Source organism: Mesoplodon densirostris, chromosome 11 (genome assembly GCF_025265405.1).
Source record: "Mesoplodon densirostris isolate mMesDen1 chromosome 11, mMesDen1 primary haplotype, whole genome shotgun sequence".
Taxonomy (NCBI): Eukaryota; Metazoa; Chordata; class Mammalia; order Artiodactyla; family Ziphiidae; genus Mesoplodon; species Mesoplodon densirostris.
In genome coordinates this window covers 84,795,254-84,809,008 of record NC_082671.1, presented here as the reverse complement: position 1 = coordinate 84,809,008, position 13,755 = coordinate 84,795,254, and the positions used below count along the sequence as shown (strand labels likewise).

The following is a 13,755-nucleotide window of genomic DNA, read 5'->3' as shown; positions in this document are numbered from 1 at the left end:
GCAAAGATGTTTTCTACGATACCTGCAATGACAGAGGAAAGAAGAAAATGGATTTAGATAAAGGGAATGTGGAGCACAAAGTAAGGAAATGGAGAGGAAAGTAAGATGATAAGAACAGTTGTGTCTGGAGAGTGAAGGGAGGCAGAGGGAGCCTTCCTGGGGAAGGAAGCAACAGCTCTTTCCCCATTGGCTTACCTTCTAGCAAGAAACAGGAGATAGATGGACAAAAAGGACAGCACGTTCAGTTTTCCAAATTTCCTGAATAAAATATTTGTTCTGAAGTTCTAAATGATAGAAAAAGGAAAAACCATCTTTGTATATCCTTTTCTTCTTTCAGGCAAAATAGAATGTCAAATATTGATGGAAGAGAAATCTCCAACTTTGCAACTTGAGAGTCTATTTGAAGCTATACAGCTAAGCTTGAGACATGATCAAAACTCAGGGTAAAAAAAAAAAAGACCTTTCCATTATCATGACAATGTGTGTTTGGGTTTGAGACCCATGTTCTGGTAGTACATTGACTATTTAAGGCTGGAGCGTTGAAGGCTGGACACTGGGGCACCCTTTTCCCACGGCAGGGCTAGTTCACTGGGGTCCATTGTGCAACAGGTTCACTGACTTCCTTTTCAAGCTTGATGCTCTTGGCTCCGCTCCAAGGCCTCATTTACAGTGATGGTTGATGATGGTGGTCAGCGTGGTGACGTACTGGACTGTGAATCGCTTCTAGTCTGTACTCAGATTGATCTCCTGTCAGTCCCAGGTTACAGGAGCCTCCACTAGATGTGAAAGTGTATCTAGAAGGGATTTATGTGAATATTCACTCTGGTTCAGCAGTACCAAGGCTGGCCAACTCAATGCTGTATAAAAGTCACCTTAAGATGGAGAATAAGCCAGCATTATTACAACTGCACTGACTTAAATGGTCCCACCTGACATGTTTGATAGTGAATACACAGACCTAACCCATACCGAATCACGGCTTTCAGCATAACTCTGTGTCTCTTTCGAACTTATTATAATTAACCTAGGAGAGTGGAGAGAGAGGTCTGGTTTTCCAGGCAGATTCCTCCAGTCTTGACTGTCACTTCTTTAGTGCCTTGTTTGCTGGAATAGTCCAGAATGGTCTTGATGCTGGACTGCATTGTGGTCATGGCATGGAGTATTGCCAGCACAGGACAAGGTAGAATGCTCAGCTCTCTTCAAGAGCTTTCAATTTCAGTAGGAAGGAAGATGCCCGTGTCTAAGCCACAAGTGCTCTGAAAAGAGGGTGAGTTTGGAACAGATGCTGGTTTTGCCTATTTTTGCCTTTTATTCTCTCAGAAATTGTTGACACAAGATGCAAAATGATTATGAATGGTGAGCTATCTAATAAGTACTATGCTGTATCATTTTAGGTTGATAAGAGACTCCTACCTCGAAATAGCCCTATTATTTTTGCACATGAGGAAGCCAAAGAGCAAACTTTCAGCATCACCATTAACACTTATTAAGGTAACAAACAATTTTATTAGAAATTTAAAGTATGTTGCCTTTGAACTTGCTTACTTTGCTAGCACTGTGCTGTGGAAATAAAGAAACTTTTTCTTTGTGACTTGAAGAAATTAATTCATTACTTAATGCTCATACTCATGTTTAGATACCTCTGTCGATATTTTTACGTAAGACTCTGGAAACAGATTTCATGTGGACATTTTTGCCTGTTAAAATGTTATCCACGAAATGTAGGTGTATATAAATACTCCAAGTCATTAGTATTGATCAGGAGATTGCAGGAAATGACATATTGGTTAAGCAGATGGACATGTATGGTTTTCACCACTGACGTGGCTTGCAAACAGATCACCTGTTGAAAAGAGTCATTCATTCATTCATCCCATATCTACTGAGCACGTACTATGACCCAGGCCGTACTCTGGAAGGTGATAAAGCAAGATTCAAGACAAACTCAGTGCTTGTTTCCATGCACTTACTCGTCAGTGGAGGGAGACAGATAATAAACGTGGAAAGGAAGAAAGCAAGAGGAAGAAAGGTGGGAGGAAGAGAAGTGAAGGAAGGTGGGGGGGTGCTTTAGGTGGTGAAATTTAGGATTAGGAAATAACTCTGGTTGGTGGGATTGTGAATGACTGTGGTGGAAAGAGCTGGAAAGTGGGATTTGATGGATTGGGAGGGAGCATGTAAAGAGTGGCAGAGGCATGTACTCCCTCAAGCAGCACTTCCAAATAAGGGGCAGAAACATCTCCAGGGATCCTGTGATCCTGATGAGGTCTGAGATTTGGCCTTTCTAAGGAGCTCCTGGGTAATACCTGTGCTGCTGGTCTGTGGGCCACACTTGAGTACCAAGGATCCAGACAGAGGGAGATCCTCTGGGCAGGAAGTTGGGTGGTTTGGAGGTGGATGAACCCAGTAACTTTGTTTTCATTTTTTAAGAAAAACTGTCCAGTTTTTTATTCTTTAAATTTCAGTAGGCATTATATATTTCATTCTTATTAAATAATCCTCTGACCCACCAAAAAATCTTTCCAGAAAATTTTGATGTCAAATCTCTCATTTTTGAGGCAGCATAAACATGATTTGAAACCTTTAGGCAAATAAGCTTTCATTCAGCTGAGCTACTCATATGGTTGCTGCCTTAGGTGGATAGCAGCTATTTTTTTTTGCATCAAAATGATTACATAGAAAACTTACTTTTGTGGTGTGATAAACATCTTTATGTCCAATAAGAGAAAACAAAAATATTTGTTTCCATAGCAATTTGCAATGCAAATTGATAAGATTCTAGGATAGAAGTATATCACCTTTTGGGCCTTCTCTAGGGAGGTGTTTCTAATTAATTAAGAGATTGAACAAATAAGATTTGAGTGAAAAGAATAGTATACTTCTATACACTATGATCATTATTTTCTGTGTATCTTTTAAAATAATTAATTAATTAATTAATTTTTGGCTGCATTGGCAGGTCTTTGTTGCTCCGTGCGAGCTTTCTCTAGTTGCAGCGAGCGGGGGCCACTCCTCGTTGCGGTGTTCAGTCTTCTCATTGTGGTGTCTTCTCTTGTTGCGGAACACGGGCTCTAGGCGCGCGGGCTTCAGTAGTTGTGGCTCGCAGGCTCTAGAATGCAGGCTCAGTAGTTGTGGCACACGGGCTTAGTTGTTCCGCGGCATGTGGGATCTTCCCGGACCAGGGATCGAACCTGTGTCCCCTGCATTGGCAGGCAGATTCTTAACCACTGCGCCATCAGGGGAGCCCATACCACATTTTCTTAATCCATTCAACAGGTGATGGACATACGAATTGTTTCCACTTTTTGACTATTATGATCAATGCTGCTTTGAATATTCATATACAAATTTTTTATGTGGACATATGTTTTCAATTCCTTCGGGTGTATACCTAAGAATGGAATTGCTGGGTCATATGTCAACTCTCTGTTTAGACTGTTGATGATCTGTTAGATTGTTTTCCAAAGTGGCTGTACCATTGTGTATTCCTACCAGCACTGTATGAGGGTTCCAACTTCTCCACATCCTTGATAACAATTGTTATTATTTATCTTTCTGGTTATAGCCATCCTAGTGGGTATGAAGTAATATTTCATTGTGATTTTGATTTCCCTGATGGTTAATGATACTGAAATCTTTTCATGTGTTTATTAGCCATTTGTATATCTTCTTTGGGAAAATGTGTATTCAGATCCTTGGCCCATAGCCTAAATCGGGTTATCTTTTTTTATCACTGAGTTGTAAGAATTTTTAAATATATATTCTAGATATATGTCTCTTATCAGATACATAATTTGCAAATATTTTTCCCAGTTGTGGCTTGTCTTTTCATGCTGTTAATCGCGTCTTTGGAAACAAAAAAGCTTTTAGTTTTAATGAAGTCCAATTTATCATCTTTTTCTTTTATGTTTTGTGGTTTTGGTAGCTCTTTACCTAACCCCAGATGTTGAAGATTTTCTCGTATGTTTTCTTCTAAAAGTTTTATAGCTTTAATGTTTAAGTGCATGGTCCATTTTGAATTAATCTTTTTTGTAAAGTGTGAGGTAAGGCTCTAAATTCATATTTTTGCACATAGATATCCATTTGTCTCAGCACCATTTGTTGAAAAAACTATCTTTCTTTACTGAATTGCCTTGGCTCCTTTGTCAAAAAGTTTATTGATCATAAATATAAATATTTATTCCTAGACTCCCAATTCTATTCCATTGATCCATAAATCTACCTTTATGTGAGTATCCATTGTCTTGGTTACTGTGTGGCTTGTAGTAAGTTTTTTGAAATTGGAAAGTACATGCCTTCCAGTTATTTTCTTCCTTTTCAAAATTGTTTTCACTTTGAGTCTTTTGCATTTTCATATACACTTTAGAATCTGCTTGTCAATTTCTGCCAAAAAACTAACAGAATTTTGGTAGACATTGTGTTAAATCTATAGATCAATTTGTGGACAGTTGGCATGTTAACAATGTCAAATCCTCCAATTCATAAATATGAACTCTCTCTTCATTTATTTAGATATTAATTTTTCTCAAAATGTTTTTTTACTTTTCAGTGTACAAATTTTGTACATTTTTGTTAAGTTTATTTCTATTGTGAACAGGTATTTTCTTAATTTTGCTTTCAGATTGTTCATTGATGGTACACAGAAATACAGTTGATTTATGAGTATTGAGTTTTGTATCCTGTGATTTTGCTAATAAACACATTTATTCTAGAGGGGCGTGTGTGTGTATCTTGGAATTTTTTACAAATAGCATCATGTCTCCTGCAAACAAAGACAATTTAACTTCTTCATTTCCTATCTAGACGCATTTTTTTTTCTTTTTCTTGCCTGTTTGCATAAGCTAGTATCTCCTACTCAATGTTGAACACCTCTCAATCCCTCCTCAATAAAGCCTTCCTCTCAATTCAAAATGAGCTCTCTCTTTTTTTTTTTTTTTTTTTTTTTTGCGGTACGTGGGCCTCTCCCGTTGTGGAGCACATGCTCCAGACGCGCAGGCTCAGCAGCCATGGCTCATGGGCCCAGCCGCTCCACGGCATGTGGGATCTTCCCACACCGGGGTACGAACCCGTGTCCCCTGCATCAGCAGGCGGACTCTCAACCACTGCGCCACCAGGGAAGCCCTGAGCTCTCTTTTTTGAACGTGTGTGTCACTAATTGTTCTTACAATATAGTTACTTAATGTTATTCTATATTCTTCACTCAATGCCTATTAACCTTGTTTCCAGAATTAAACAGGTGAATTGCCCAAGCTTATATAGTCAGTAAGCTGGCAATGGCTACACCAGAGCCTAAGTAGTTTTATTACAGTTGGTGACTGGGGTCTCCATATTTGGGACAGGACTATATTGCTTAGATTTTAGATTCCCCATGGGCAGATCTCTCCAGGTATCATCTGTCTACCTCCAAACTTAACACTTGATCTGGGCCAGGCCACCTTTGTGCATTGTATTTCCTGCTCTGGCATTAGCTTTATTCATTGCATTTCTTTTTCCTTGGGAGGCTTATAGCCAGAAGTAAAAGAAAGATATTTTTGTTATTGCTTGTTTTATTCTGGAGTTTTGTTGAAGATTTTAAAAATCAGCCAAAATACAACCATCAAAAATTAGAATAAGCAATCTAATTGAATAGTTTTTACAGATTAGTTAAATCTTTAAAATTGACTATTAATACTTTAAAAATGTAAAACAGATACTATGTTTCTGGTGGAGTTTCTGTTTACTTCTATACTATTGACTTTTTTATATTTAAAAGCTGAACACACACACACACCCTCCCATGTTAAACATATCTCCGTTCATTGTCACTTTTTGCTATTCTATGGAACGTTATGATTACAGTCAGCCCTTTAATAGTTTTGTAGTTAGAAAACTGATAGCAAATACCTATCAAAAACCTTTAAGTAATATTCTTGTTTCTGATGTCTTTACACACAATATATATTCAATTTCTACATCCTCTATTAAGATGGTAAATAACATTTACTTAAAATGCAGTTTGTGTTTATTTTATTTTTATTCAAATAATGTAAACTCATCTAGAAAATCCCAAAAAGATAAAAATAATTAAATTACCCTTAAAACCTGGGATATTGATAATTTTCTCTGCTTGTGTATACAGGGAATATATGTGAGTACCTATCTTTTAAAAATGGGATCATATTTTGTATGTTGTTTTGTAACCTATACTTTTCTTTTGCTTAAGATAGTTTGGTTGCCTTTTCATGTCAATAGATGAATATACATTATTACACTTAATGACCATGTAGTGTTCCACTAAAATCTCATCTTCTGAAGATGAGAAAATCTATCACGAAACTTTATGATATCTTTATCTATCTTTGTCATAAAACATTTGCCATATTTTTTAGGCTCTTCCCAGAAGGCATAGTTCTATTAAAGAACCAACAGTAAATAAATCTGAAATGCTCAGTTTATTTGCCTGGATTGCAATAAGAGCTGCTGCACAGGTTGGTGTGAGTTTTATTTAACTCTTCTTATTATCGTCCCATCTGTTAAGGCAAAACAATGTATTGATACAAGAGAAAGGAAAATATCACATTCTTTGGGATTTGCACCAGTGATGTTTCTTTGGGAAGATTAGAAGTGCTCTTTATATGTGTAGCGTTTTTAATTGCTATTAGCCAGACTTGGTTTGATTCAACTTTTCTTTAATGAAAATAATGGGAGATACACATGTGCACATATTTGACGCACATTTTGGCAAGTATCTGTTATAGCTAGGGGAGGTAGCCTATTCAAAATGACTTATTTATTGATTAAATTTCAACAGTCATGATTTGTTTGACTATGATATATACTACATGTTGGGGATCACATATTGTTTTTCAGTTTGTCTTTATTTTTTCCCTAATGTGTACCAAACGTTATTTTATGAATTTGCTTTTTCACATTATTTACCTAATGGATAATCTATGAATCAGAAAGCTTGCATTTATGAACTCTAATTATGCATTAATTTTAGGTCAGTGAGGCTGTGCTGGCAATCAACCTACTTATCGGAAAGACAAATGCTAGAACTGATAAAGTTAGTCAACAGGCATTACTGAATATCCCAGAATTTGCCACCATGGATCTTTTGTCTTCATACACAGATTATTTGCTTGGTATGTTTGAATGTTAGGCATTTTATAAAATTGTAATATACGTCATATGTAATCAAGTTTCAAAGGTTTAATTATAGAGATTTTAACTTAAAAATGACAATAGTTTGGGGAACCTCTGGAAGAGGATGAGGTCTTAGGATCTAGCTGCTAAAACATAGGGGCCTCAGCTCACTGTACATACATACATGGTACTCCATCTGCTGCTGCATTTCAGATGCAGGGCTCTGTGAAAAAATGGTATTTCCTGATGTCTGTTTATTTTCCAGTTCACACATTTCAAATGAGACCTTTTGGGATTATTTATTTGAGGGACCTTCTCTGATCCTCTAAAATGTGTACTCACTCTTACACTCTCATATGACTCCCTGTCCTTCTTATTAGTTCTTTTATGTGTGTGTGTGTGTGTGTGTGTGTGTGTGCCTGTGCAAGTTTGAACTATTTCTCTTATTAAACTATTGTCAGCTTCCTGAGAGCAGGGACTTTAACTATTTGATTTGCTGCTCTGTCTACAGAAAATCACACATTGCTTACACATAGCCGTCATTTGATATTAATATTTGTTAAATGAATGAATGAGAGGTTAATGGAATTTAAACTTGACTTTACTGCTATGTTTTTTCTTACTTATGATGCCTTTGTTGGTTAGTAAACTATAATGTAAACCTCTAAGTCATATCAGCAGTAACATAGATATTGAACAATCACTTACACGTTTGCCCGTTCATTTATTCAAGAAGTATTTATTGAGTGCTTCTTGTGTGCTAAACACTTAGATAGGTTCTAAGGAGCCAAGTACTGGAATCTTACTTCCAGAAGGATATTTTAGGAATAACAGTATCTAATTTTGCTTGGCACTAGGTGATCATTGAGCCAAAGGGAATGAAAGTGTTAACTTTAACCTGATGAGGGTGGGAACGGTCTTCCTAAAGCCTCTGAAATCACACCTATATGCAGTAGCTTACTCTGCTGGTTAAGGTTAAGTCACCCTTAGCTGAAGAGTTCGTGTCTGAAATCATCTCCTTCATGACTCTCTCCTGAAGAATAGGTGGCCCAGACTATTTTCCAACCTAAAAATGGTTTGCCCTGAGGTTAAACCGTCAGATGGATTTTTATGCCAAGGTATTGTTTCCTTATTTTTATTGCCTTCATGCCTAGTAGGATTTTGCTTCATCAGATTTCCGGACCGTGGCCTGGATCTCAGACTGGGTGCATGGCCTTCCTTAGAGTCCCCATAGATAGGCTCCCAGGGGACAAAGCAGGGCAGTCTGGCAGCAGGGGCTGGTCACCGCTTTATTCTCTTGACATTGCTCGTCAACTCAGTTCTCCCTGGTTCAGAATGCCAGGAAGGCAGTCCTCTTAGAAGCATACATTATTGTTTTGCTACAAAGAGAATGCAATATTAATAATGAAGAGGGTTCAACTTACACCTTGATCCTGTCAAATCATTTAATTTCTCTCAACCTCATTTGTCCTAATCTGAAGACTGAGTGAATTAGATTTATTTATGGATAAGACTGAAATCTGAAAACTTTAAGACTGTGATTCAACATGGCTGAACATGGCTTCCAACATGGCTATTTCTTTTTCATAATGGCCCCGTATTACCTCTGAAACGTCTGTCTACTTTATCCTAGACATTTTCTTGTTTTACCAGTTTTTAGGCCAGGGATAACAAATAAGTTTCATCTAAAATGCTGTATTAATCAGTTTTTGGCAAAATTATACTGTATACCAAATGACCCTAAAACGCAGTGGCTAGAACAACATGACTTCATTCTTTTACTTGTCTCATGTGTTCTGCTTCAGGCTGCAGGCTGAGTTCAGGTGTACTCTGTGTACATTTGTTATGAGACCCAGGCTAAAGAGGCTGTGGCTACCTGGGACCTGCTGTTCTCAGGGTATAAACCAGAGCACAAGACCAAGACCAAGCACAGAAGCACACTTGAGGCCTTTCTTCACATTAAATCCCATTAGGCATAGCAAGTCACATGGCCAAGTCCAATACCAGTGAGGCAGGGAATTAGACTCTGCATGTGGAGGAAGGAAGAGGGATGTGAATGTGGAATGATAATCCAAACTATCACTAATGGCATGTTCAATCTATGCTGGTAGCCACTTGAGAAGAATTCTGAACTTCTGTATGGAAACACTGGAAAAGGTGCTGCGGTGATCAGTTAGTAATGTCACCCGTGGGCAATGGCTATTAGGCAATCCCCTAACCAGATGATCTTAATTGATGCAAATGGGCAGGTAGTCTTCATCTCAGCTCTGCTTATTACTAGAATTTATGCTTTACTTTCCTATTTCAGTGGTTTTCCTAGCATCTTCCAGTTTTCAGTTTTCATTTTGTACCATTAGCACTCCTTTACTGTTGTACCAAGATAGTAATTTGAAATGACCAAGTTTTAAAGTCCAATTCATTTTGTATTTTGCCTTAAGAATAATAATTTTGCCCTCCAGTATTTTCCTAGCAGACTGATCATTAATTCATGTTATGATTTCCCTCACTTCAGTATTTGGGTTGGAAGGAAATACTGAATCCCCAACTGATTGCTGCAGATACCCAGATGGCAGTGAGGTTCATATTATAATGAATTGCTAAAGGGCAACAATAACAAATAAAAATTGTTTGATTTTCCTTGCATTAGCATATATTAGCATCCAGGAGAAAACCCCCTCAGTGATTTACCTTCACTAGCATTGACCTGTACACGATGTGGTAAATGATATCCATTGTTTTTGTGTGCCGAGCCCTGTACCAGATATTTCTGTCCAGAGGGAGGGAGGAGTCACAGAACACACCAAGGAGTGGGTCTTGCCTTCCATGAGCTTCCAGTCTTTGGCCATCAGAACAGGCATCCACTTTGAAATCATATAAATGCAGCTTTTAAGAGGACCATATTAACTAATGGAGGCAGATTAATGTATTTTAATCTAAAGCTGGACACAGGTGGGGTGGGCATATGAGTTTATGAGGAACTTTTTTTTCTGAAAGAAGTACATGTGGGGCAGATACAAATGAATTGGAGGCATGGACACCAGATAGGAGGGGGAGCTCATTTTCTCAGCAGAGCAGTTGACAATCAGAGAAGCATGGTGACAAAATAGACCAGTCACGTGTGGAGGATGGAATATAGATTATCTTGCCAGAACCAGAGAGCAATTGTATGATGTCTATAGAACAATAAGAGAATTGAGTGTTGTAGCTGGTCCAATGTATTGAGGTTTCTTTTACATTGTCTTGTAGGAATAGAGACCCTGAAATGATGCTACTGGCGATATGGGACCATATTTAGATTGAATGCAAAAAAACATTTACCCCGTGTCTACTTTGGGCCCAGTTATATTCAAATATACACCATCTTTTTGTCTTGATTTTCCTGTGGGCTTAATAAAAAATTCAGCTAGGATTAAAAATTATTAAATTCTATAATACACTTTGAATTAAAAGCAACATTTAGGATTAGTGGTTCCGGATGTAGCCTCTCACAACTAAATACACTTGATATATGGAAAAATATAAATACGTGTCATGCCAGAAATCAATGTTGATGAACCTACTGTCAGAACGTAGAGATCTATGGAGCAGAACTGAGAATCAACTGACCGAGAATCAACGAGTACATGCTTTGCCTCTTGAAACAGAGAAAACCGTCCATCCTGAAAAAAATGTGATTTGTCTTTCCCATACTGTCTTGCCCCTGGCTCAGAGACATGGGTCAATGTCAACTAAAAACTGAGATGTCATTCCTCTGCTGCTCTCTTGGCTTTTTCTGTTCCTCTGAGACACAATTTCCCATAGTGCTGGGGAACTAGGGAGACACATTATATCCTCAAATCCTGAATAATTAAACGATGTACAGGTGAGAATGGAGATAAATCATTCATGCTTACAACAGTGATTTTGTGTGTGTGTGTGTATGAGCATGTGTGTGTATATGTGCTGTATCAGTCCAGAGTGTCAACAATTCATACAATGAGGGTATGATGAGAACCATCCTCAGCGAAGCAGAGCTGTCCTGGGCAGATGTCTGCAAGAGTCTAGATGTTCCACTCAGAGCTCTGCCCTTTGCTCACGTAAATCTGAGAAAGGACGGTACCATGACCAAGGGCAGAGCATACGTTCTCCACTCTCTATTGTCGGACACGAGGCATGAAGAAACCCTGTTCTAGACAGTCAACAGTGAGAAAATAAGAAACAACAGATGACACATGTGAGAAAATATTGCCACATGAACGCCATGGGATGCTATCCTGAAGACTCAGAGGAAGATTGACCCTTGAAGGAACCAAAGGAAATCTAACAAGATGGTTTGAAACTCTTAGCAGAACCTAAGCAGTCACTCCTGATGCTGTGTGCTGGTGCTTTCTTGTGTGATTTCATTTATCCTTTAGGAAAGTCCTGTGAGAGTGTCACTATGCACATTTATTGAATGTGGCAAGGTGCTGGGAGAGGTATTGAACTCTGGGTGATAGTTCACGGCTAATATAGACCCTCATCTATACAATTCTAAAGGCAGTGCCCTGGATCGTTGTGTTGGGTGTGATAAATAAGTTTTACCAGGAAATCAAAATGCAGAATCGATACTTCTGGTCAACCTGTTGGCCTGAGCTGGCATGAAAGATGCTTCTGCCCTCCCCAATACAAACCTATTACAAGGCTGGATAAAATAGAACCAAAATTGTTTTAATTTATAGCTGAGCATGAAATCAGGAAAGGGAGGTCCCAAGTCACCAAAGTAAAATGAGAAATTTTAAGCAAGAGTGGCAGCTGAGCAGTCACTGGAGCAGGAACAGCCAGGGCTGGGACTTGAATACCTGGTGAAAGAAGGGGTCTGGAAAGAGAGCCCTGCAGGTAGGGAAAGTCAGAACCTAGCTAACTGCATAACATTGGCGTTCAGAGAGGGCTTGTCCACAAATTGAGGACTAGAAGTACGCTGCCCACTGGCCTGTGTAGCTGCAGAGCAACATGCCAAGTGCCCAGTGAGGGCCAAAAAGCAACCACAGGGGAGAAGTCAGAAACCACCTAAGACTGTGAGGTTGGAATTCACACCTCCTGAATGATGCAGGGAAATGAGCATAAATACTGGCCCAGAACCAGTGAAAGCATGCAGATCTGGCTGGGGATAGTGGAAACTGTTGCAAAGGGATACTCTTCAATGCAGGGTATAAAGGACTCTCCCTCCAAGAAATTCTTCTGAAGATAAAGATAGCACAGATGACACCTGGACAAATTTTGGCATCATTTTTGGATTATAAAGAGGAAGAAAAAAATTGTAAACAGAAAAAGCAGACTTTCTACAAAGGAACAGAAATTGTACAGGTCTTAATTTTTCTCTGTGACGTTAAAGACCAAATGACAGGGACTTCCCTGGTGGTCCATTAGTAAAGAATCCACCTGCCAATGCAGGGGACCCTGGTTTGATCCCTGGTCAGGGAACTAAGATCCCACATGACGCGGGGCATCTAAGCCCGTACACCACAACTACTGAGCTCGTGCGCCTCAGCTAGGGAGCCTGCATGCTGCAAACTACAGAGCCCACATACTCTGGAACTCGCACTCCACAACTAGAGAGAGAAAACTCACACGCCGTAACTAGAGAGATGCCCGCACGCCGCAACGAAAGATCCCACCCACATGCCTCAGCGAACATCCCGCATGCTGCAACTAAGACCCGACACAGCCAAAAATAAATAATAAATAAATCTTTTTTTTAAAAAAGACCAAATGACATTGGCCAAATATGTATCGAGGTTCTTTTTTTCTTTTAATTTAGTTCAATTTTTTGCATAGGTAATTTATTCTCAAGAATCACAACTCAAAAGTCAAATAAGGGTATGGAGAGAGTGTCTCCCTTCCATCTTCTCTGCAAGTGCCTCAGTTCTCCTCCCCAGAGGCAGTCAGTGTTGTCAGAATATTAAGGTCCTATTCCTGCTGTAACAAGTAACCACAAATTTAGTGGCTTAAAGCAACGCAATATATTATCTTACAGTTCTGGAGTTCTGAAGTCCAAAATAGGCCTTACTGGGCTAAAATTAAGGTGTCAGCAGGGCTACATTCCTCTGGAGGCATTGGGGGAGAATGTTTCCTAAGCTTTTTCAGCTTCTAGAGACCACCTGAGTTTCTTGGCCTGTGGCCCCTTCCTGTAGCTTCCAAGCCATCAGAGTAGCATCTTCAGTCTCTCTGACTCTGATACACTCAGTCTTCTGCTTCCCTTTTCTACATATAAAGACCCCTATGATTACACTAAGCCCACATGGATAACGTAGGATAATCTCCCCATTTCAAGGTCAGTTGACAGGCAACCTTAATTCCATCTGCAACCTTAATTCTCCTTTGCCCTGTAACCTAACATATTCACAGGTTCTGGGGATTCGGGCATGGAAATCTTTAGGGAACCATTATTCTGCCTACCACAATTGGTTTCCTGTGTTCTCTACTAGAGATATCACATGCTTATACAAACTGTCAAGGTTCTGTTATAGAGGACAGAATCCACTCCAATTTGTTTAAGCAGGAGGAGATTTATTAAAGGACTTTCAAAATCCCTGTGAGGGTTAAAGAAACAAATTCCAGGCTGAGCATCCAGAAACGACTAAGCCATACATAACTGAATCACCAAGGGAATGCAGG

General features: G+C 39.1%; 1 protein-coding gene across 2 annotated transcripts in view; it reads left to right on the top strand.

The window, feature by feature from the left end:
* CFAP54 (cilia and flagella associated protein 54) overlaps positions 1-13,755 on the top strand; it is a 310,560-nt gene that overhangs the window by 230,929 nt on the left and 65,876 nt on the right. For both annotated transcript variants that reach the window (XM_060113374.1, XM_060113373.1), the window contains 4 exons: positions 338-443; positions 1,395-1,491; positions 6,366-6,464; positions 6,980-7,121. In XM_060113374.1, the coding sequence (XP_059969357.1) occupies positions 338-443; positions 1,395-1,491; positions 6,366-6,464; positions 6,980-7,121 (444 nt within the window). The remainder of the gene's footprint in view (positions 1-337; positions 444-1,394; positions 1,492-6,365; positions 6,465-6,979; positions 7,122-13,755) is intronic.